General features: G+C 31.4%; 1 protein-coding gene across 2 annotated transcripts in view; it reads right to left on the bottom strand.

The window, feature by feature from the left end:
• BRINP3 (BMP/retinoic acid inducible neural specific 3) overlaps window positions 1-25,750 on the bottom strand; it is a 502,228-nt gene that overhangs the window by 457,240 nt on the left and 19,238 nt on the right. For both annotated transcript variants that reach the window (XM_051998758.1, XM_051998759.1), the window contains exon 2: window positions 18,098-18,383. In XM_051998758.1, coding sequence (XP_051854718.1) covers window positions 18,098-18,333 — 236 coding nt within the window. In that variant the 5' untranslated portion in view covers window positions 18,334-18,383. The remainder of the gene's footprint in view (window positions 1-18,097; window positions 18,384-25,750) is intronic.

Raw genomic sequence — 25,750 nt, 5'->3', positions numbered from 1 at the left:
ATTATCTATGAATAACAATAATAATCTAGAAATTAGCTTTCATCTTTAATAAATGGTAAAGTTTTATCTTTACCCCAAATTGTTTTAAAATGCATTTCTTTATAATTTATTATCAGTAAATGATTGATTTGTAAACCCATTTTATATATACCTATATATCCAGAGTAGTATAAAAATTTCTCAGACTACAAGGGGTCACAAATGGAAAAAGTTTAAGAAGACTTGATTTAACATACATTCATATAAGGAAATCCATGAACCACAGTTCAACTACAGAAAATGAACAAAAGTTGGTAAAAAAAAAGTTTAACTAAAGAGAGATAAAACCCTTCTTATAATTTAGATAGTTATTAAGTGGTCGAACTTGGAAAATTGAGTATGGATGGTGCACACTGACTTTCTTGCTATTTCCACAATAACATTGTTTTCTACTTCAGCACCTTCCTGCAGATTGTCTCCAATGCCTACAATGTTATCTTTTCTTCCTTGTACCTCTTAGAATGATCAGCTGCCTTCAATGTTCAGATTAAGTTCTATCCCCCTCCAAATATTTTGCATATACTTATTCTGGGAAAATATTGTATTCCTCAGGTTAATTTAAAATCCTTGAAGGGAAAAGGTTTTTTTTTTTTAATTTATTTAACAAATCTAAGATCTTGTATAGTGAGTGACACATACAGGTACTTAATAAATACTTATTGATAGTTTAATAAATGATACCACAGGAATGGATGATAGAAAGAAAAACAGAAAAATTCAACTTCTCACATAAAGATGTGATTATCAAGATTATCAAGTTCTGTTGATTGTACTTCTAAAATATCTCTTTCATTGATCTTATCTATTGCCAACATTAATACCCTGTAGCAAGCCCTTGTAATTTCACTGCAACTCATGGTACTTCCAGGATAATCTTCCTTGTGCATAAATTTGGTCATGTTATAATTATGCTCAAAATATCTTCATGGATTCATTTGCTCTCCATAATTTGGAACTATCTTACCTTTCCTGTCTTTTCTCATATTGTTTCTATCCATGTTCCCTGTTCCCTTTCTAGACAAAACTATTTGTCCCCCAATTATTATTTTCCCTTTACCAGCTCTACGACTTTGCTTCCTCTTCCCCCTATTCCTACAAGTTCCTTCCACATCCTCTTCAAAATTTTCTAACAATTCTTTAAAGTTTATTTTAAAAACCATTCTCCATAAGCTTTCCAATTTTTACTCCTGTATATAATAATATTTCTTTTTTCTGTAATCCCTTGAAGCTCAAAACATTATTTTGCATTATATTTATCTGTGTAGAATATTATTGCATTAAAAGAAATGATAAACATGAAGATTATAGGGAAACATATTCAAGACAAATAAATTGAAAATATGTAAATCATCAAAAATAAATTATAAAGGATACAATAACTTTTTTAGTCAGCTCTAACGACCAACCAATGTTTTCAGTTATTTTTTTTATCTCTGAGAGAAGAATTTTACAAATTCATAAAAGAGACCCCAAGCTTGTTTTTAATATAACAATCCCAAGCAATCTAGATAAACACAGCCACATATGTAAACATGCTTGTAATCCTTATTGGGGAGGAGGTGATAGAGATAGGTGATAGGAACATGATATTTGTCCAGAACACGGTATAGTCTGAATAGAACACAGTAAATTACCAAAATCAATAGTGTTAAAACAAAAAAGGCAAATTCTGAAGAAAAAGAGTCTGTACCCCTTAACACTCCTATTTCTTTTTGGTTTTCATGACAAGCAAAAGTATACTTATGAATCGGAATAGGGGAAAGTGGGACACACAACAGCATAAATTGGTGTTATGTCATTAAAAAAAAAAAAAACACCCATCAAAACATTTGCTTTCATAGGACAATAAACCAACATTTCAAGATGAACATCTTATATCAAAGAAGAAACTTTATACAAAAAAAGTTTATAATAGAAGTATGCTCATGGCTCTTTGCAAAGACATGAAATTATTTTAATAGCATGATTTACTTTTTGTTTTAACAGATGTGAATTCTAACTGGAAATTTTTAAAGGGCGATTTTTAATATCCAATGTAAATCCATATTTTAATCACTAAATCAGTAAACATCTATATTAAATAGAGGCAGAAGATTATTTATATTAAACCATATTTATTATTAATTCTATATTAAATATAGCTTTAATAACAAGAAATAGAATAGGCACATTGCTTTAAAGCTGCTAATAAAGGAGAGATATAAGAGTATAACATCTTATTCATAATTTTTTTTTTATTTTGAGCAGAAAGTAACTTCTGACAGACTAATTGGAAATAAATACAATGACATGTATTAGAACAGGGAAGAGTATGGTAATGATAGCAGACCTGAAGGGCATAGAAAGGGAAAATTTAGCCTCTAGGGAAGAAAAAAAAGATTTTAGAGTGACAGGTTTATAGTTGTCAAGTATTTGAAAGATTGATAGGTGGAAAAGGAATTGAACTGATTCTGCCTGACCTTTTAAGACTAAAAATCATGGGTGAATATTTCACATATTCCCTGTATTCACATAGAGGGAGGAAGGTTTTAGGTCACTATAGGAAAAGACTTCCTTAGAAGAACAGTAAAAAAATGAGACAACTGCATTCCCAAATTATCATTCATTAAATGCCTACTCTGTGCAAGGTGTTATGTAGTTTGCTCAGCAAGAGATGGTCACTTGGTAGAAATATGATACTAGTAATCCAAGCCTGAATTGAATCCAATCTAATTTGCATTAGCTAAATCCTGAAGTTTTAATTTTTTACTATTATTCTAAAGCAACAAACTATATGTGAAAATTGAAGATCTAGTCTTGAAGTAAAAAAAAAAAAATGAATTAACTTTAAGTAACAAAGTTACATATGGAAGTATGACCACTTTAAAAAAACATATTGTTTAAAAAAAAAAAAAAACACTGTATAAGTGGGTTTTTGATTACAACTTATATTTATAAAGGACATTAATTACTGAGCACATCCCTTCCACAAAATCTACAATTCCACTGACATTATCTTTACTGTTCCTTCTAGAAGACATTCCATCTGACCCAGCATTTTCAATGACTATCTCCCAAAACTGCACTGTTTTTCATCCTCATCTTTACCTTCTGCCTTCTCTGGTTCAAGTCTCATCTAAAATCCTACCTTCTATTTAAAAAAAAAAATCTTTCAAGCTCTTCCTGAATGCTACTAACAGGATTGCACCTTCCCTCTAAGAGCCATTTTTTTTTTTTATCTTGTACATATGGTTGTTAATACAAAGTTTTGTTTTGTTTCATTTCATGTTGTCTCCTCATTAGAATGTGAGTTCCTTGAGGGATCCGCCTATTCTACAAAACTCCTGAAGTATTATAGACAAGTCTACAATATAAACAGCTCTTCAAGAACTACTTACTCCTTTCCTGAAACATATTTTGTTATGTCTGAGGGGTAAGAAGGGGGAATGTATTTAAAGGAGGAAATCTTGTGTTGAAAGACCAGATTATAACACACATTTATTGGTTCTTCAAACCCAAATATATAAAGAGATAGCATATGTCACAAGTATTCAGGAATTAAAGGTCTTTTTTTTTATTTTAAGGTGTGAAATTCAAAAGTCAAAAAAGAAAAAAAAGAAAATTGAAAAGATGAAAAATCATATTGATTTTGTGTTGCTGTCAGATGTGTGAAAAATCAAAATGGGCACTGGAACAATAACTGCCTCCTCCTGTGAATCATCATTTTGCTCCTTTTGTTTTTTTTTCAGACCAATTGAAAAGTAGGAAATAAGAGGAAAAACTTATTTTTGTGGAGGGTTTTAAGATATGTTTCTGTATTCCAGCAGTTCACAAAACTCTTTAATATCTCCTAGTTTGAAATCATTTATTACCTTTAAAATGGATGAAATATATCAATTTAAAAACACTGAATCTGACTCCTGGATATCTTTCTTTTCCCTCATTTTCAAAAAATTCAAAAAAATTATTGTCAGAATTCTTAGGAAACATATTAGCCATGAGGCTTTTCTCTTAGTAGGAAGTAGTTTTTTTATCAACTAGTAACTGAATCCTTTTGTTGGTTTCTCTAAGCCTGAACAAGCATAAGAAGGCAGGGGGAGAGGGGGAGTTAAAAGAGAGAAGACAGCAGATATAGGAGAGAAAGGAAGATTATTGAAAAAGTGATGGTAAAATGAAGCAAAAAGAGACAATCAGGAGAGAAAAACTAACAGCACTTTAAGATATTGTATAAGAAAACATTCCTAATAAATTCCTTTAGAAAAAGTAGTACATATTGAATATATAAATATTGACAGATAACCAATGATTATAATTGCTGTATCCAAATGTCCACATTAATAATTGAATTCTATGTTGCAATGTACTATAGTAGTAATTAAGAAGATTTACAAAAATAAAATTGCTCCTTTCATCAAAAAACACAGATCGTATTAGCTACATTTTGTAGTAACTGAGATAATTTAACAAATAAATGTTTGGCTAAGTTAATATTTATAAAATAGTATAGGACTTGGGTAACATACCTTTCTTTGCTAGGATATGGGTCCATAGAATAAAATTAGATTTTAGTGATTTCCAGACTTCACAGTTTTCTAAATGTTCTTACAATATAAAGAATTAATATGTGACAAATTATAATGGGAACTTTGGACAAAATTGTAAGGGGGGGGCAGCATTTCACTGGAAAACTGAATAAATCAGAGGTCATGAATTAAGTGTGAAACAAGCCTGGAGTCTAATGACTCAATTACTCTACTTAAAATAACCTTCCTTCGTGAAGTGAGAACATCTCTATTGAAACAATCAATAAAGGACATTAAACTAAGTTCAAAAAATCCTTGAAAGCGTTTGAATGAAATGTATGATATTACACAGGAGATGTCTTTGGAGTGATAGAAGAAATTCACTCATGACTTGTAAGTCCTCAATTTAAAGCCTTTTTGGAGCTAGAAATTGGTGGAGGCAGCCCCCACCAAACATCTAAGAAGGAATGCTTGGATGGGGGAAGAATACAGTGAAGTAAAAATAAAAGAACTTTTTTATTTCTTACCCACTCATGTGCCACCCCCTTAACCAGAGAATGATCTTGTGACCTTTGTAGAGCTGCAGATTTGGGATTTCTAATCATCATCCTAGCAATGTCCATGGAAAAGCTGAGAAGGTGACTATAATCATAGGTAAAGATAAAGTGGAGCTGGGGAAAGTAAGCTTTGATACACTACAATATGCCTCAGAAAAGCTGTATAAGGAAAATCTCATGGTGGCACAATATAGTGATAAGAGAAAAAATGGATTTTTTTATGAATGTGAATTATAGTCATTCTATATGTATTTAAACTTAAGCCCACTTTTTCCTGGAATCAATATATACTTTTAGGAAAGTGTATCACACGTTTTGGAGGATTTTTTTTTTTGCTATTTTTACTATGCCATTTTAAAATATACCTTACTAAAAGCTAATTAAGCTAGGTGACTAACTGATATAAATTGATATCATGATAATCTTGGAAGAAAGCTAATTAAGTTAGGTGACTAACTGATATAAATTGATATCATGATAATCTTGGAAGAAAGTTTATTGGTAGGGGCTCTAGAAAACCAACTAGAAAACCATCTTCAAGATTCCACAGAGCCCTGAGGGGAAATACAGCTCAACTCACTTTGTGGATATGATATGCCAGTGCCAATAAGGTTTAAAGAATATCTCCTGAGCAGAGGGTTACCAGAGATTTAAAAAATAGCAGAAAGGTAAAGCTCACAAAAATAACTATAATAAAAGTTAGCATAGCACAGGAGAAGTTAAAGAGAGAGAATATTATAAAAGAGACAGCAAATCAGCTGCATTTTAAAGGAAGAGAATCAGATCTTGGATTGTACCTATGTTCCTGCCCTCATATTAGAACTCCAAGTATGGATGCTAACTCAGATTCCATTGATGTGGAGGAATAACCTCCCAACACACAAATTTGTAAGAGAGAGGGGAAAGATCTTAATTATTAATCAAATGTATATAGGATATATATTCTATAGCTAGCAATAACAATTCATTTACAATATCTGAAGAAAGAATAAAATTTGCAGCTATAAAATACTAAGAATCAAGCATATCTCTATAAACATAGTCAATAATAAAGGAAGAGAAAATAGACAACAGGGAAAACAGTGAAGCAATGAAAAATTTGGTAGTCCTGCCACAAGGGCTTTATCATCATTGTGGGCCCTACTCCCAGTTCCATGGGAAATTAACATCAGAACTTGACCCATCCTGAATCTTACTAGTTGGATTTAGAATAGGGACACAACTCTAAAAGCTTTCTTGACTACTAAAAAAATAAATTTGCAAGCTCCTTTAATAGAGGTATACTAAAGAAAGCAACCTACACCATCTAAATATCTCTTTAATTCCTTTGGATCCAAACTACATACCAACCAATGAACAACATGTTCTATTCATGTCCCATTGACAAACATATTGATGAAAATCCATTTTCCACTCAGTCACTCAAACCAGACATCTATGCTAAAATTCTACCTCAAAATCATGTATGAGAACTTTTAAAACCAGGATTAGAATACATATCCTGGTTTCAAAAGAAATTATTCTCCTCCATACAGTACCTCCATTACTTTTTTTAGTAGGATCTGGTTACCTATGTAGTTTAAAAAAAGAACATATACAAAAAGAATAAATGATTTTTATTTAGTATTTTTAAGAGATGTCAAACTTAGTTTTTTTTTCCTTTTTTTGTTTTGTTTTCTTAATGATTTAATTTAGAAAAATTGAAGTTTTTAAGTTGTCTATCTCCCAGGAAATCACAGTTTAAAAGAAAGTGATACAATAATTATTTTATAATAATTAACATGTTCATGTTCTATTCTGTTTATTTCTATTCTATTCTTTCTTCTCTTCTCTCTTCTCTTCTCTTTTCTTTTTTTCTCTCCCTCTTTCCATCATCCTGTCTCTCTCGCTCTCTCTCTCCCTTGTTAAAGGAAGATTTTTTTTTCAGCAAGTGGCAGTAGGGGGTGCTTAAAAATAGAGGCAATGTAAAATCAAAGAAAAATACCTTTTTTTTTTTAAAGAAGCAATTATTTTATATTTATATTTCAGAAGTAGTAAAGATAACTTTCATTCAATCCTGTGAAAAAGTTGGGAAACATGATTTAAAAAAAATAAAACAATAAATATAATGCATTTAAATAATACTCTGTTAAATGTCAGAGTAAAGGCAAAAGCTAATACAATATTAATTTGAAAGAGATTTTATTTACATTGTGCCATACCCTGTATACAAAGGAGTAAAAACTACTCATAGCAGAGGGACTCACTTGTGACTCTGCATTTCCATTTATACAAACTGAACTACTGAAATTGTTCCCTTTAAATATTAATTTAATAATTAGGAAGCACACATCTTAAGCAACAAAAAAAAATTTGCTCCTGAAATTTTAACTATTTCACTGATAAGTTCAATGATCTGAGATAATGAAGATCAAAATTCTTACTAAGACAGAAATAGAGAAACCATATGGAAAAAAAAATTTTTAGATTCTAAAATAAAGGAACACAATTTATTTAGTCTTCTAAAATTCCCTATTAAGGGGTGAAAACATCGAATATCTGTGATGAAACATACAGAATTCATCAATGAAAAATAAAAGTAATAAGAAAAGCAACCAATTTAAGAACCAACACTTTAATATTATAAGTGATTTCATTTCTATGAAAACTTAATAATCTAGCCACTGACTAAAGAATGAATTTCCAAGAACAAATTCTTCCAGTGAATTTCCAGGGACTGCCTGAAGTCTGGATTCCCTTTTAAATTCATATTATTAGAGCAACCAATTTTCATCATTTTTTCCATAGAAAATGATAGTTTATGATCAGATTCTCGTTACTCCTTTTTAGCATTTGAGTCATAAGAAATATTCTACCATGTAAATGTATTTTCCCCTGAAATCCTATCACCACAAGGCTATACAGAGATAGATAATTCCTAAATATTAAAAATAATCTTCTTTCTTCTACAATCTACATGGATGATTTTTCTATCTTGTCACATATACCAAATCTAAGACAGGATCAGAAAAATCCGGATTATTGGCCTGCCAGCAAAGCAACCATATCTGGAATTTTGTGTTATTGTTTTAAAAGAATGATCTTGAAGATAAGGTGCAATAAAACTATGATTAATTGAAGGGCTCTGAACTCCCTAATGTGAGTGTTTATTGCCTCAATGGAGAAGTAGTTTGACATTATATTTATAAAGGAATGACTGATGATTCATTATTAAACTCATGATTTATTTTGACTACATCTACCATTCACAAAAGAAAAAATATATTTCCTAATAAAAAGATTTTCAAATAAATATTCTTAACTAACTAAATTTATAAGATCTGATAAATCTCTGTCCCTTCACTTAATCAGGATTTAAAGTAGCAAAAAACTATTATGTCCCATCTTTCACACAATCCAAAGCTATCTAACAGCTAAAATAGTTATTAAATAATTATTGTTAAGTTTAATGGGTTTCCCATTCTATTTTTTCTACAAAATTTCTATATATCTTACTGGTGATCATTTGGATTATCATAATCACATCAACAAGGCTCTGAATTAAACTTTATATATGTATATATAAACAGATTATAAAAGACAGACATATGCTTGTTTTAAGTAGGTTATAGCATATTGATCAAAGTGACTTGTATGTGAGAACTGACAAAAAATATATCATTTAAGATGTGTATTTTGCAAGTCATGCATTAAAATAAAAGGATAACAGATGAATTACCCATGTCTCTTTAAAATTCATGAAATTTGTGAAAGAGATAGAAAAGGACTTTTACTTGATTAAAAAAAAGAAAGAAAGAAAGAAAAATAGCCATCACACAACATAGCTACCATTTTGGAAAGACAAAAAACAATCACAAAATAAGAGAGCATAAGTGGATTATGATCTGTGTCAATGTTTGCAGTAACACTGAACTGTATAAAATATGCATCATTTGCTAAGCAAAGTAAGCAGTATAAAGAGAACACTGCACATAGCAACAAGATTGTGTGATGATCAATTGTGATGGACTTAGTCTTTTCAACGATAAGGTGTTTCAAGGCAGTTCTAATAGACTTGTGCTGGAAAGAGCCATTCACATCCAAAGTGAGAACTAAAGAGACTGAATATGTATCAAAGCACAGTATTTTCAACTTTTTTAGTGGCGATGGTGTTTGTTTACTTGCTTTTTTTTTTTCCTTTCTCATGTTTGCTTTCCATTTTGATCTAATTTTTCTTGTGCAGCATAACAAATATGAAAATATGTTTAGAAGAATTTCACATGTTTAATCTATAGTAGATTGCTTGATGTCTAGGGAAGGACAGAGAGGAGGGAAGGAGAGAAAAAGTTGAAACAAGATTTTGCAAAGATTGGAACACAAGATTTGAGTGCTAAAATCTATCTTTTCATGAATTTGGAAAAATGAAAAGCTATTATAAAATATGCATCATTAATACTCAAATACAAGTCACATTATCTACCTAATATTGGTAACTCCTTACAAATTAATAAATTAATCAACATTTATTTAGTGCCAACTATGTCACATTGTATATTTTTATAGGTATTTGATTGTAAGAGAAAATATAGTATGAAATGATGAATATGTTGATATTCTATTTTGAAACAACGAAAAGGAGATCATTAAGTGCAGAAAAGCTAAGACAAGTGATAGAGTAGTTAAACAAAATTTAGCAAATGTATATCATATGTTTTCCAAAAATATCTTATTAGAAAATTAAAACTTAAATTAGCTTCAGGGTATGCTTCATTATATATGATATTATTATATTGAAAAAGAAAGAATACCCCTGGGAGAAAAAACCAAAATGGTGGAGTGATAGTCTGTATAGCTACTCTATACACCTGCTCCAAACAGATCTAAAAAATATAGCAGACTAAGTCCTTACCAAAAAATTCAAGAAAAAAAACATCATACTGAGTCATTTTCCCCCAGACAAGTTCATTAAAAGAAGACACTCAGCAAGAAATGAGGGCACTGAGGATGGAATCAATCCAAGAACAAGTGGGAGGAGATATCAGAAGAGGCTGTGTGTGCATCAAGGCAGGAAAAGCTCTCAAATGGAGTTTAGAGTTGTGCAGGGTATAGGAATAGGTGCCCAATAGCAGCACTATTGCTCACTCCATAATCTGGGTCACGTATCCACAACTATGGAAGGGACTTGGATCCAGGGATAATGTTCCAGGATAAACAGCAGTTATAGTCCCCCTAAGCATATGTGGAAAACGATGATATGTATTTCTTCTGAACAAGAAAGACGTTCAGAAACAACTCAGAGGAACCACTACACACCTCTCAGATTGGCTGAGATAACAGGAAAAGATAAGGACAAATGTTGGAGGGAATGTGGGTAAACTGGATTACTAAAGCACTGTTAGAGTTGTGAACTGATCCAACCCTTCTGGAGAGCAATTTGGAACTATGCCCAAAGGGCTATCATGCTGTACATACTCTTTGATCCTCTACTAGGTCTGTATTCCAAGGAAATCATAAAGGAGGGGAAAGGACCGATGTACAAAAGTGTTTGTTTGTAGCAGCTCTTTTTGTGGTGGCAAAGAATTGGAAAATGAATAGATGCCCATCAATCAACACATGCTAAGTTTATTTTTTTCTTTTTCTTCTGCTTTTTTTCCTCTATGATTTTTCTCTTTTGTTCTAATTTTTCTCTCCCAACATGATTCTTAAAGAAATGTGTATTTTTTAAAAAATGTACATGTATAACCAGCAAAAAAGAAAACAATAAAATAAAATAAAATTTAAAAAGAAGTCTAGAGGCAATTGTGTGACTGTGACCCAAAGAACTAAGATGAATATCAGTTCCAGTTTTTAGTAAAGTCTGAGGCATGTAGCTAAACAAGAGTAGAAATCTCATACAAAAGGGGATCCTGCAGATCTATGTATTCTAAACCAGAATTCTAATGGGCTGATAAGGATTGGGCTCATCAGTTTCCTGGAACTTAAACTGTAAAAAGCCTACAGGTGTGTTGCCCAAAAACACAAGGTAAGGGCAAGAACATGCAGAACTCATACCAGGAGGGCAGAAATCAGGCTTTTCTCTGTATTAGACCACTTTAAGTGTTCAAATATTTCAGGTTCCAAGCATGAGCTATCACTGAGATCCAAGAATAATACATCAGTCAATACTCTAAGAAAGCACAAGAACAGTAGGACATTCTCTTCAGAAGAGGCATGAGCTTATAATTAAACAAACAAAGAAACTCAACCTAAAATACTACAATGGTAACAGGGACAGGACATAAGACACAAAATCAGAAGGTGAGGCTGACTAAGAAAAGAAGAAAAACACAGCTTGGATATATTTTCAACTAGTACTCCTGGAAGAAAGGAGACAAGAGTCATTTTTCTCAAGATTTAAAAAAATTAATAAATTAAATAAGAGTGCTGGAAGGGAAATAATATAAAAGAAATATGAGTAATAGAAGAAAGTATTTGAAAGGAAATTATCAGCTAAAGTAATGCAAAAAAATCTCAGCCAAGCAACAAACTCCCCCTAAATTAGAATAGCTCAAATAAAAGCTAATACTTCCAAGAGACAATGAAAATATTACATATTTTTATTTAAAATATTTTAAAATTTAAAATATTAAAATAATGTCAAGGAAAAGAAAATGTATGATATCTCACAGTTAAAACAACTTATCTAAAAAACTGGTAGAAGAGAGATACTGTAATTTAAGAATCACTGAACTACCTAAAAGTCATGACCATAAAAAAAAAAAGCTTTGAAAGTCATATTTCAAGAAATTTAAAAAATAATATTGATCAGATAGCTTAAAACTAGACAGCAAAGGATTAGAAAGAATTCATCAGCCACATAGAAAGAAATCCCCAAAGAAAAACTTTGAGGAATATTTTAACTAAAATATTGTAAGCATCCTAAAATTTAAGAACTAAAAAGCAACTTTCAGGATTATACAAGCTATAGTAGCTATCCTCATCCCCATCCCAAAAGGAGTAGCATGCTTAGAATACAATGTTCCAGGAAAAGAACAGACACAGCCAATCAAGAATAATTTACCTTCCCCCAAAATTAGTATAATCCTTTGTCATGGGCATTGCTTAATTGTTTCAGTCAGTAACTGACTGTTCTTGACTCCATTTTGGGTTTTCTTGACAAACACAATGGAATGGGTTGCCATTTCTTTCTCCAACTCATATTAACATGAGGACTTTGAGACAAACAGTCTTAAGGGACTTGACCAAGACTGTACAGCTAATAAAAGTATCAGAGATTGAATTTGAATTCAGAAAAAAAAAAAAAAAAAGCTCAACACTCTATCCACTACTCTTAAGTATAATCTTACAGAAGGAAAAATAGATTAAAAAAAAAAAAAAAAAAAAAAACTAAAACAAAGGACTTCCAAGAATTCCTGATAAGAAGTCACAACTGCAAATCTTGAAATACAAACACTAGAGTCAATTACAATATAAAAAGATAAACGAATAATAATCAGGGTTTAAACAGGGTTAAATTGTTTACATTCTAATATGGGGAAAAGATACATATATCAAAATCATCAATATCAGGAGGTCACATAAGGAGCCTAATCAGATATAGAGGGATTGGGAGTGATTCTTAAATGTTTTTTCTATGTTTTTTTTTTTTTTAAATAATGGAAAAGGAGGGAAAGAGAGATACAGTGGATGAGGGATAGAAGGAGAAATTCTCTCATGATAACTGTGAAAGAACAAAGAGAAGTCTATTCAAGAAAGGAAGAAGAGACAGCATAGTTGGTGAGGGTAATATTTGAACCTCATTGTCATTTGAACTGATTAAATAAGGGAATAATACATAAACAGAAAGATACTTCACTCAACAGGAAAACATGAAGGAAAGGGAGAAGAAAAAAAGAACAAAAGGAACTGTTAAGAAAAGGAGTTGTGCTAAGCAAAACAAATGCAAAGTATATGCAAAAATATTTGAACAGCTATTTTTATAATATTATGGAATTAAGGCTAAAAAAAATCCAAACCCTGAGGGAATGATAATAAGGTACAACTAAACAAGTTATGGTATACAATTATGATGGGATACTATTGTACTACAAGAAATGATATAATGAACTGATGCAAAGTGGATTTAGCAAAAACTAGGAGAAAATTTATACAGTGACAACAAAGCTATAAACACATACATCTTTGGAAGATTTAGAAACTCTAACCGATGAAATGACAAACCATATATCCAGAGGACACTCTTCATCTTCAGATAAAAAATGATGGATTGAGAAAGTAGATTAAGAGAAAATTAGTAGGACATGATCAACCCAGGAATTTTTTAAACCTGATTATACATTTTTTGTAATATAGCTCTTGTTTTTCTTTTCTTTTTCAATTGGGAATGAAGAGAAAGTTAGAGGGAAAGAAGGCTGAGCATTGTTTGGGTAAAAAAGAAAATTTAATTTACAAAAGAAAGAAAAATAACTGCTTTTTCATTCAAAGTGTGTGCAAATGGAACAAATATTAACTTCCTATTTATGCTTCTTAGAAGTCATAAATCAACAGCAAAGTAATAACAATTTATTCAATTAGGAATCAAGTATAAAATAATTGTGTCATTATACGTTTGAGAATTCAAAATATATCAGAAATTGAGAATATATTATTTTGATACAATCCATTCATAACATAATAATTATATCTAGGAGTTTAATCAATGCAGGTTAACTGCCACAACCAAAAACCCAGAAGGCAACTTAGACAATAAATTCTTGAGAGTGACCAAAAAGAAAAAAAATGCTGCCAAAGGCAAATATTAAGATAAAAACATAGATTTGTTTGTAAAATATTATAAAAATATGACACATTATTGTAGGCAGTATCATCTCAGTAAGCATAAAGGAGGAATGGAAGATAAAAACAGTTTAAAGAAAGCTTGGAAAAATATCGAACTGAGCAAAGCTATTCCAAGGGCATGTAAGGATGAAAGCAGACTACAAAGAGGAAAAAAATTGCAATTAAACATTTTAACACTGTCAAAACAAAAACATTGTTAACTTAAACTTTTATCAAGTGGTACCACCAGATTTAGAACTTAAATTACAGTTTGGAGTTGCTTGTAAAGCTTATAATAGTACTAAAAAGAACAAGAAAGGAAAAGCAAATTAGACTGGAACAAACACATATAGAGAAGATCTGTGCTAGAATTAATACAATTGTGAAGGACTGATATAAAGTATCTTAGTGAGGAGAAGATACTAAAATTAATGGGAAAATGACAAACCATATTAATGAAAAAGTGACCAATAGAATATTAGAAATTAATGACATATATGTTTCTATAAAATATTTATGGCAATCATCTTTGCATAAACCAAGGGCATCCCTGAAAAGTCTACCTATAGAGAACAAGAAGGCTGTTGCAACCGATAGTCAACATATATCATAATTTTACCATTCCACAATTACCTGAAAGATAGAATATAAGATTCCATAGTGCTTATTTTTAATTTTTAAAATGTGATTTTAATTCAGTAGAACTAAAGGTTAACACATAGGCTTTAATGAGGTCTTTCTAGTACAAACATCAAAATCATTCACAATTCATTAAAGTACATGATGAAAATAACCGGTTCAATAGTGCTCTGCTAATAAATATTAGGCAAGGCAGGTGATCATTATGGCACTGGAGGAAGTCCAGCACAGGGTTTAGGTTAAAGACAGATTCTTTGTAAATGGGGAGAACTTCCAGATGCTCTTGTTTGTGAATGACATTGTACATAACTAGACAGATTGGATAGATGAACAGTTACCTGAGGCCACAAATTAATACATGAAAGAAAGTAGTTTCTATTAATTTTGAAAAATCATAAAGCACTTTAATTACTCCTAAGCTTCACATGAAACCAAAGATACATCTTTTAAAATGCAGCATTCTATCAGTGTTGTTACAAAGCTCTATTGTTACTTGGAACCTAACTTCCTCCAAAGGACTCAATGAGAACAGCACATAGAAAATGATAGAAACATAAATGGTGGATGTGAATAGACTACAAAATATAACAAAGATATACAAAGAAGAATATTGCTTGAAGACATCATCAAGAGAGTGGAAGATGGGAAGAGAACAATGAGCTACTCACATGGCTAGAATGAGGGAAAACAATGGGACAGCCAAAATGATCTTACCAGTATACTAACAAAGTTTGGAAAAAAGTGAAAATGGCCTCTAAAAAGTTGTGTGGAAGTCTTGTTTTAAGTCTTTGAGAGGACATGGATAAAAATTATTGAGAATAGGCAGGCTTGAATCACTTGTGACCTATATCACTACAGAGAGTTCCTAAATTACATAATAATACCAAAAGGGCAGTTATGTGGCACAATAGAGTGCCAGGGTTGGAGTCAGTAAGCTGAGTTCAGATCTACCCTCAGACAATTACTAGCTGTGTGACACTGAAGAAATCACTTAACCCTGTTTGCCTCAGTTTCCTCACCCTTAAAATGAACTGGAAAAAGAAATGGCAAATTATTTTAGTATCTTTGCTAAGAAAATCCAAAATAGGTCACAAAAAAATCTCAAAACAATAAAACAACAAAAACAACAATAATAATAGTATTTATTTAGCACCATATTAAATCAATTTGTAAATATTATTATATTTGCTTTAAAAAACTATAATTTCTATAGAACTTAGTTAATCAAGGCCAAGAGAAAGAATAAATGTTAAAAGAGAGAGTGGAAACAAATATTTTTAAGATGTCAAAATTATTTAATGAAATTAAGGTAAAGTCTACAAAGAGTCTCAGGAAAAATAGAACTACACCAAAAACTATTAACTATATGTAAGATAATTTAAAAGCAACTAGAATTAGACATAATCCAAATTGAAAAGTTGGGGTTTTGGGTGGTAGTGGTTATTTTGGGGGTTGGTTTGGTTTTGGGGGGGTTGTTTTTTTGGGGGGGAGATTTGCTACTCCCAGAAAAGGGAAAGCAAAAACAAAAACAAAGGATTATTCATTAAACTTATGTATAAGGTTTTAATGACACAGAAGACTCAAATACATCAGATGAATGAAACTATGAGTGAGACTGACAGGATCCTTTAAGGAGGCAATACTGTGTGTGAGTGCTAAGCCATTATTAAGAGAAGGGATGATGTAAGCCTAAGAAATAGACAAAACTGTTATATTGAAGAGAGCAGCAAAAGATCATGATCTTTAAAATGCACTTACAAAAATGGAGGGGTTAAAAATGAGGGGGAAAGTGAAGAATATTTTTGCAAATAAGATTTGGATTATATTTCAATTGTCTGCTGGTCCTTTAATAGACAGTGTGCTAAAAAAAATAATATTGGAAATTTAGAAATCAAAATATTTTTCCTATTATTAATTCCAATAGTCCTTAATAGAAGGTTCCCTGGCAACTAAGCAGATAGTTGCATTGTGATTTCAATACCAACTAAACATGCCCTTGATAAAGAACTTCAAAAATATTTTAGTTGTTTTTCTAACTGATCATATTATGAAGCAGAAATTTGCTTTATATTTTTAAAAATGCATAATTTGGTGACTGATAAATAATAAATAAATAAAATCATACATACATATGCAACAAAACAAAACAAACATCACAATCCTCCTGATACAAATCCTATTGAATTAATTTCATTCTTTATTTTAATTCCTTCTTTAAAATTCAGTCCTAGGGTACAAAAACATGCATACTGTTTAAAACTAAGAAATTTGATAGTATTTAAGCTGAATATAAGGTGGTAGTTCTCAGAAACCATTTAAAAACTCATTCACAAATAATAAAGAATGTACCAATTTATTGTATTTCAATAAGATATATAATCTATGGAATGACTCAACTAAGATAGAAGGATAGATAGATATAGATACAGATCTTTGGGCATGCATATATAAACATGTGTTCTAGATATATGGATTAAATAATTGTTTCTTTGAAAATGAAGCACAAGTATAGGCTGTACTTTGGTATTTATTCTATATAGTCTTTCCCACAAAATAGAATTTCTGACATAATTTGCTGTGCAAAATCCTATATAAATATTGACCTGCAGCACAGTGCCCTCTGGTGCACACAAACCAGAAAGTAATTCTTACGTAATATAATGCCCACATGGGTGGGTATGCATGTGCACACATACACACACACAAACACACACACACACACACACAATTCAAATTCTAAATTAATTCTATCTTATTTTACAACTTAAATTCAAAAAGTAGGCAATCTACTGATTTAAAAAAAAAAAATCTTCACATACAACTATTACACGAAATCCAAGCAAATGACCACTTGTGCATTCCTCTACTTTATGGGTTGATTGTATTTGTGGAGGTAAATAGCACCAATCAACATTGCATGAAAATGTTAAGTTCTTTTCTGAAATTTATCCCAAATCAGATGCAAAATAACAATTAAAAAGTGAAAAATTGCTTTTCTAGTTCATCTCATCCTTGATGATTTCCTTTATTACTAACCTTCTTTACCTGTTTCCCCACCAAAGCCTTTGAAGTCATGTGTATTCTTACTTGCTAAGGTTTCAATTTCAACATCATAGGAGTCATACTTCAATAACCAGCTCAGAATAGTTTTTTTATTTGTGCTGTTCTTACATAGCATAAGGCATAAAGTTAAAAAGAATTAATACTAAAGGGAACCAGGGCTCCCAGATTTATAGCTATTTACTTTTATAATTTTAAATGTTTTGTGGGGGGGACAGCCTCAATGGGGGTAGAACATGCTAAAATTTGTAAGGCACAAGTGGTCACTGCCATTCACTTTATTTTCAAAATACTTTGTATTCCCAATAAATACTTTTTTTAAAAGAAAAAGCATGCCTGTGGGACACAATGTATAATAACTACATATATATTTAGCAATGATGATTTTTCTAGGACTATATGATTTAGTCCCCCATCTGAAACTTTCCCTTAAAGAAATCTGTCATTATTTATATACAACTTCTAGGATGATGTCTCTGTAATTGCTTTCCCTTTGCTTCATACCTGTAAATCTTGTATCTTGTGCTAAATCCCTGCCGGCTTCTGTCCACAAAATCTGTGTATTCCTGTGAGCGATGGAAGGGTCCCTTATCAGAGAGGAGCCAGTCGAAGGGGCTTGTGGCATGCTGATCCGAAACAGCAGCAACTGCTAAAACCCAGCAATGAAGACTCAGTGCTATCCACTCCCATAGAGCCATCAGAGAGAGCAATTCAGCACCAGCACTGCACCGCCATATCATGCTTCCACAGGGTACTTAGAGCCTTCATTCTCTTAGCTTTCCCTCAACACCTAGACAAAATACACAGGCAATTGGTTAGCCCTTAGAACCTCAGACCATTCTTTACTATTAATTTAAGAACGTGAAATCCTTTTTAGACTTTCAGTTGGTATCAATCTTACTAACTTAAGTGATAGAGCAGCTTTGAAAAATTTAATGCACAATAATTATATTAACAATTGTGAAACTTTTCTTAAATGTTCACTTTCTTCCACTTATATTGAAAAAACAAACTCACCATGCTATAAAAGAATAATTAATCTCAATACTGATATAAAGTGGATCAACAACACACACACATACACACAAAAAGCCTTAACAACCTTCCTATTGTATTCATGTGGAATTGCATAATGATACAAAGTATTTGGTGCTACATTATTCTTCACAGTTCAACACACTTGAACCATCATGTTTTCATATGACATGGAGATTTAATGCATCATTTGTTATTAGCAAGGATACTAGAGTGAAATTTAAATTTGTACATCCATACAACATTCCCCAACGCTTTCATCTCAAATGCTTCTTACATGTTGTAAAATATAAATCTTTTTCATTTTATATTTCATGGATAGGATTCACCATAAAAAAGGGAATGAATTATATTCTATAAACTTATTTCCACATCTTAGAAAACCATGATATAAAAATTAGTAGGTTAGCTACAAGATGTTGAAGGGTTCTACCAAGAATACAAAACATAAATATATATGTGTGAACATGCATATATAGATGACTATACATTTCCTTCCCACATTTCTTTAAAAATGTTAGTTCTGTCCTGCTTGCTTAAAATAATATGATTAAATTTATGGCTGTATCTTAATATTACACATTTTTCTGAATTTCATATATACAAATATTCATACTTATAAAATTCATATACAAATACATAAAGGGAGACTATACAGATTATTTATACTCTAAACAACACATAAAAATCATTTTTATGCAACTCAGAAATAAAACAAGCAAGAGCTTTACCTCTTCTGAAGTGTGTTGCAAATAAGTTTATGAAAGAAGCAATTTATATAGTTCGTATGCTCTAAGCAAAATATTCCCCATAGATTATATTTGAATTTAATTTAATATTCTTTACTTATCTAGCTCCTCAAATAAAGCACAAAGCTTCAGAATGGTCAGTCTGAGGATTCTGCCTAAATCAGAGGCCTTTTAGATTTTAAAGAGAAGTGCTTCCCTAAAACTGAGATCTTTATTCAAGAAGCAACTAGAATATCAAATTATATGAAAAATAACAACATTTTGAGATTATATTAGTAAATGGTTTCTCTAAATGTTTAGTTATAAGAACTGACATCCTTTAATTTGGTTTTCAGAATGTAAGGGAACATACACACACATGTATGCATATATACACACACACACATTTTAGTAGTGTCATATAGACACAACTAACACATCACAAATATTTTAAATTGAGCATTTATAATGAACTGATTTTATTTTTCTTCTAGCATTTTGTAATTGTAGGTCCTCTGCCAAACTGAAATATCATTCATATCAGAAACAAATGGTTTAATGGTAAATTCACTATTAATATAAAACATAATTTTTTTTTCCTTTTCTGGAAGGAAAAAGAATAAAGGAAACTGTAACACCCCCATTTGCTAAGAGGGAGGGGGGAAGCATTATATCACCAAATATAATTATGAAGGAAAATTTTAACTATATGGACTTAGAAAGTCACTAATATAAAATGAAGTCAAATTTTGCTAATCTGCCATTAATCAGTAAAGCAAACTTTTGTATTCTCAAAATTTGGGTAAGTAGAGATTGAAGCCTGACTCTTTTTATTCTAAGATCTCATGCATATATTATTCTCATTTTGACTGAAAAGTTATAAAATGGAATTTTTCTAAACAAATGCATCCTCTAGCTTATTCTCAATCAATCCCTTTTCAATTCTAGGACCTTCCTGGTCAAGTCACTTGAAGACTTCTCCTGCTTTTACTTATCTCTCCTTTTTTTCTGTTGAGGAAGAATGTTGTAGAGTTTGTTGTTGCTACTATTTTAAAGAATAAGTAAATACTGGAAAATAGATAAAAGTTCAATGAACAAAAATCACAGATTTAAGCCTTTATCATTACTTCCCCAGTTTATTTTCAAATGTAAATATATGTGAGAATGACTTTGTGTATATACACACTCAAGGAAAATATATATAGACAAAATCTGTGATTTCATTGGGTTAGGAAGTTCTCAAATGAACTCTTTCTCTCTCTTTCTCTCTTTCTCTCTCTCTCTTTCTATGTATGTCTGCTCTTTCTGTCTCTGTCTCTCTCTCTGAATTCTCTGTCTCTCTCTGTCTGTCCCTCTCTCTTTGAATTCTCTATCTGCCTCTCTCTGTTTCTCTCTCTCTGAATTCTCATTCATTCTCTCTCTCTCTCTCTCTCTCTCTCTCTCTCTCTCTCTGTGTGTGTGTGTGTGTGTGTGTGTGTGTCTGTGTATGTGTGTGTGTGTCTCTCTCTCTCTCTCTCTCTTTTTTTATATGTGTATGTAAAAAATGAAAATAAATAGGAGGAATAGAAATGAAAAAGTAACACCTATACATATGTTTTAAAATACATTTTCCTACATATAAATCTACTCTGTGCAGGATATCATGCTAGAATCTTAAGTAGATATAAAACTGAATCAAAACTGTCAATCTTGGGAGCTTGAGAAGGAAGATGAACATAGATATCCATACTATAACAAGATAAGTGTATTAGAAAGTTACAGAGCAAAAGGCAACGTGAAGTCTGAGGTAGAACATGTTGGGAAAGCTTCATGGAGGAAGTAGCATTGGAGAACACTTAATTCTAAGTAAGACTTCAATATTCAAAGACGGGAAAGAAGGGTTTCCAGGCATAGAAAAATGCCTGCTATGTTATGGCCTAAATTCAGAAAATGGTCTATTTGCCAAAAGAGATGAGTCTGTCTGCAAATGGACCAATTAGTCCTTAAATATAAAGAAACATTTATGGCCTTTCAAAATAAATTAGGTTCATTGACTCTGACTTCAGGGAAACACAATAAAACAAATCAATGATACTCAATAGGGTGATGCTGAGACAGCTTTTGAGAACCTGCTTTCATCAGTTAGAAAAGCAGGAAAGAATAGTTTAACTACATCTTATCTGAATAAGTGTTTTGTCTTCTTTTTTATTCTACTTATAACAAAAAACCCTTCATATTTACATCTCCTCTTTCAAAGTATATTAATGTTTCTGTTTTGAATGGCAGATTTTTTTTTCACATTTGGCATGGTCTAATAGCCACACTTATCTTGGCAGTAGCCAATCTGCAAACAGCTTGACTTCAAAATATAACTTCTATATGCACAAATGATTTAAGAAAAACACAGAAAAACCATAAGCCCAGCTAATATTACAACTAAGAATGCAGAAATGAACATCTGTGGTCAACGTGATCTTAAAAAGAAAAGGAATATAGAAAAGTTACTGAGAGGAATTCCTATCCAGCTTTAACAATACATAATCAACTAGTATGGGCCAAACATCAGACTAAGCACTGAAGATACAAATACAAAGAATAAAACAATCTCTGCTCTCTCTGGAGAGACAACATGTGCATATATTTGTACATAAGGAACAAATATATGCAAAATAAATTTAAATGCAAGGGAGGAAGGAAGGTCACTTCCTTCAGTTTGGATGGGAACAAGGAATAAGGAATGGGTAGGATGCTTGATATTCTTCTAAAGGAAGAAATGGATTATACAAAAGAGATGAAGAAAAGATATATTCCAGAGAAGTGAGATAGCTAATAAAAAATTTACAAAGCCTGGTGATGGAGTATCATATGTAAATTATGTCAAGAAAGCCCATCCCATCAAGAAGCCAAGGTGGGATAGCTAAAAATGGCTAGTTAAGTCCTTATAAGTAACAGGAGGGAAAAAGGTAGAAAAATATAATCTATGGTTTCTGTATCAATTGACTAATAAATGAGAGTACATGTGTTGCTGATATTCTGTGACTGGAAGAGAATAAATCAGATAAAAACAAATACAGTTGTATTTAAATAACTTATGAAGAACTTCGTTAAAAAGTATGAGATCCTGCAGGGCAGAGATTATTTTGTTTTGCTTTTATATTTACAATGCTTGGATCATAGTTAGACACTTGACAGATGTTCAGTGAATAGATGAAAAGGAAAACATATATACTGTTTCATGCAACAAAACAAGAATTTCCTTTTCTTATCTTTCCTTTTTTTTGGTAAAGTGAAGAGTGGCAACAAATATTAAAACTTCTCTATTTTATCAAAGTGATAGCTTCAGATAAGTGAGAAGATTGAAAACTGTATACTTTTCAGTTATCAATTACTTCTAGACAAACACAAAGCAACATAGACTGATTTGATTCAAGTTCATCATTCATATGCCCTTGACTTGAAACTCATGAATTCTTAGACCACAAATATATTTTACTAAACATACTAATCACTAATACCCATTTGAACAAGATTCTTTTCATGATACAATTGCTATAATTTTTTAATGGAATTGATTTAGATAAGCATCACTCAAACACTTATCACATAATTACAAAGAAATGACAGGTACAGCTAAAATGGCATATATACAAACAAAAAAAGGTATAAGATGATGAACAGAAAACTAGCCTAAATGTTAGGAGATTTGGATGATCATCCCAATGATAAATCTTCCAAGCTGAATTACTTTAGGACAATTTTGCTTTCCAGGCTTTCATTTATATCTTCATCTTTGAAATAAGAGAATGCCTTTAAGTCACCTCACAGTTTCCCTCCAGCTCTAACATTCTAAGATTACATAATCTATATGTTAATATTTATCCTTTTGTTACAAAGGCATTAAAATCAATCCTTCCACATCCAAGGAGCAAAGACAGATTCCCAAAGAAGAAAAAAGATAAAAAACTGTTCATTTGGGGGCAGGAAAGAGAGTGAAAGAAAAAAGCATTAGAAAATTAGAAAAAATATTGATGCATCAATGTAATTTTTGTAGTATAAAATCATTATAAGGATGATCATACACACACACACACACACAAATGCCCTTAATGAAACCATGAGGAGGGAAAAGGAAGAGCTTTCACAGATGATTTACTATGAAAAGTCACATCTGCAGAAAGTCACACAAGTATCTGTGAGGTATGAAGACTATAGATGCTATTGTATTTATTATTTATGGATTGCAAAATGCATGATTTAGTTTAGTAAAGCAATCTTTGAAATCTCTCCATATTCTCTTAGGTATAAAATCATATAAGTCCATGATAGATGCAATCATATAACTCTGCATTACTCCTCTAAATATTGGTAACAACTGATGATCTATGGAAATAAACGTGCTCACTAAAGGACTTCACAAAGGATGGATGGCTTTTGTCATGGAGGATACTCTGTGCAAAATATACAAAAAGAAGATGAATTTACTATGGATGGCAAGATTATTCAGAGCTTTCTATTTAAAATGACATTGTGTTGCTTACTTTGAACCCAAAATACAATATAGAATCACCTTGATGAGACTGGAATTCACTCAAAAAATATTGGCTTAGCAATATATACAAAGGAAAAAATCAAATGAAGAGACTATATCTTATTTCTCAAGATATAAATATATAAACACATATGTGTGTGTGTGTGTGTGTGTGTGTGTGTGTGTGTGTGTGTAGAGGATGGACAATGAATTGAGATTAGAACTGAATAGGAAGGGAAGATAGTGTTGGATTTTACTTATGAAATAGTATAAAACTATTTTCTCCAACCTATTCCCAGGCACAAAAGTTTTTTTTTTTTTTTTTTTTTACATCAGTATTCTCCTAATGATGGTATTATATGGCTGTGAATCTTTAAAAAAATAAATTATTTCAGGAAAATCAAAGTTTTAAGTGACCCAAAGGGAAAAGATATTGGGGATAATTAGGTTGTAGCATATTAAAAATAATGAGCTGCATATGGAATAAATGGCATGAAAATCATCAAGGACATAGTGGTCATATGTAATGACAGTAAAATACAAGGGGGGTGAGTACAAAGTTTGCATTGATATCCCTGAAATATTCAAAGGACAATTGGAAGACCTCCAATAAATTAGGTAGTTTCTCTAAAGGAAGAAATGTATGAGAGAGCATTATGAAACAATAAAATTTGTTACAATATATATTACCTGAGGGATTCACATCTATTAAATTCCTGATTTTTTTTAAGTATTAAAACAAAAAAGTGACCAGCTCATTCATGTTAAATAATTCTTTATCATACCACATACCATGTCCATATCATACAATAACTAGTGAGATTCATATATATTCTTTTTAAAACATTCAGGAAACAGAACCTATAGTATGATGTAAGCTATTAATGCAATATTTTAGTCATTTTCCTCCCACCTCACCAGTGTGTTCCTTTATCTTCCATTCCAGAAGCTCCTACTTCTTGCAATGAGCTGTCCTGGTGAAAGGTGTTTAAAGATAAAACAAAAAAAAAATTATTTAACTAAAACCAACCAGCCTCTTTCATCTTGGAACCTTAAAAGGCTTATATTAGTAATTTAAAAATTTTTTAAAGTTTAGATTGCAACAATTATTATTTGTTGGTTTCTTTGGCAATAAATAGGATTGAAATTAAATATAAAATTGAAAGAATCTGAATAGTTCATCTAGTCTGTCTCACTTTACAGAGGAAAAAAAAATTGAAATAGAATTGAACTGAACTTGCCCAAAGATCATTCATCCCCAGGTCTCTTAATTCTTGGTCCTGTAATCTATCAACTATATCAGGGTACCTTTGTACTGCCTGAGGCTGATTCTACAAAACAATTTCATAAAATAACTTTGTCTTTTGCAAGACTCTAAAACATTGGGAGAAATATTAAAAATAATCTCATCTACTTTTCTCCTTGTAAAGATAAAGAAACAGAGGTTACGATCCTTTTGGTCAAACTTAGTAATCCTTTAGTGACAAAATCAAGACTAGAGTCCTGAGTTCCTGGATGTTATGAGTCCTGGGCAAGGAATCAGGTAAACCTGAGTTTGAAATCCACCTCAGACATTACTAGCTAAGTAAAGTTGTGCAAATCATATAAACTCTTTTTGTCATTGGTTCCTCATCCATAAAATGGGGATAATAAGAGCACCTATCTCCTAAGATTATAGTGAGAATCACATGAGATAATTGTAAAAGTGTTTAGCACAGTGCCTACCACATACTATCACTAGGTAAAGATTAATTATTGTTAGAGTTCAAATGTTGGAGTTTGTTCTTCTCAAAGCACAGCCGGTTTAGAGGCTTAGAGCCCTTCGGATATCTCAAATCCAAAGGTTCTGTCCTTCAGCCTCTGCCTCTGCTTTCTTCTGCCTCCAAC

The sequence above is a fragment of the Antechinus flavipes genome, chromosome 4, assembly GCF_016432865.1.
Source record: "Antechinus flavipes isolate AdamAnt ecotype Samford, QLD, Australia chromosome 4, AdamAnt_v2, whole genome shotgun sequence".
NCBI classification, from domain to species: domain Eukaryota; kingdom Metazoa; phylum Chordata; class Mammalia; order Dasyuromorphia; family Dasyuridae; genus Antechinus; species Antechinus flavipes.
Note: the sequence above shows the minus strand (reverse complement) of the source record. Positions and strands in the feature narration are given on the sequence as shown.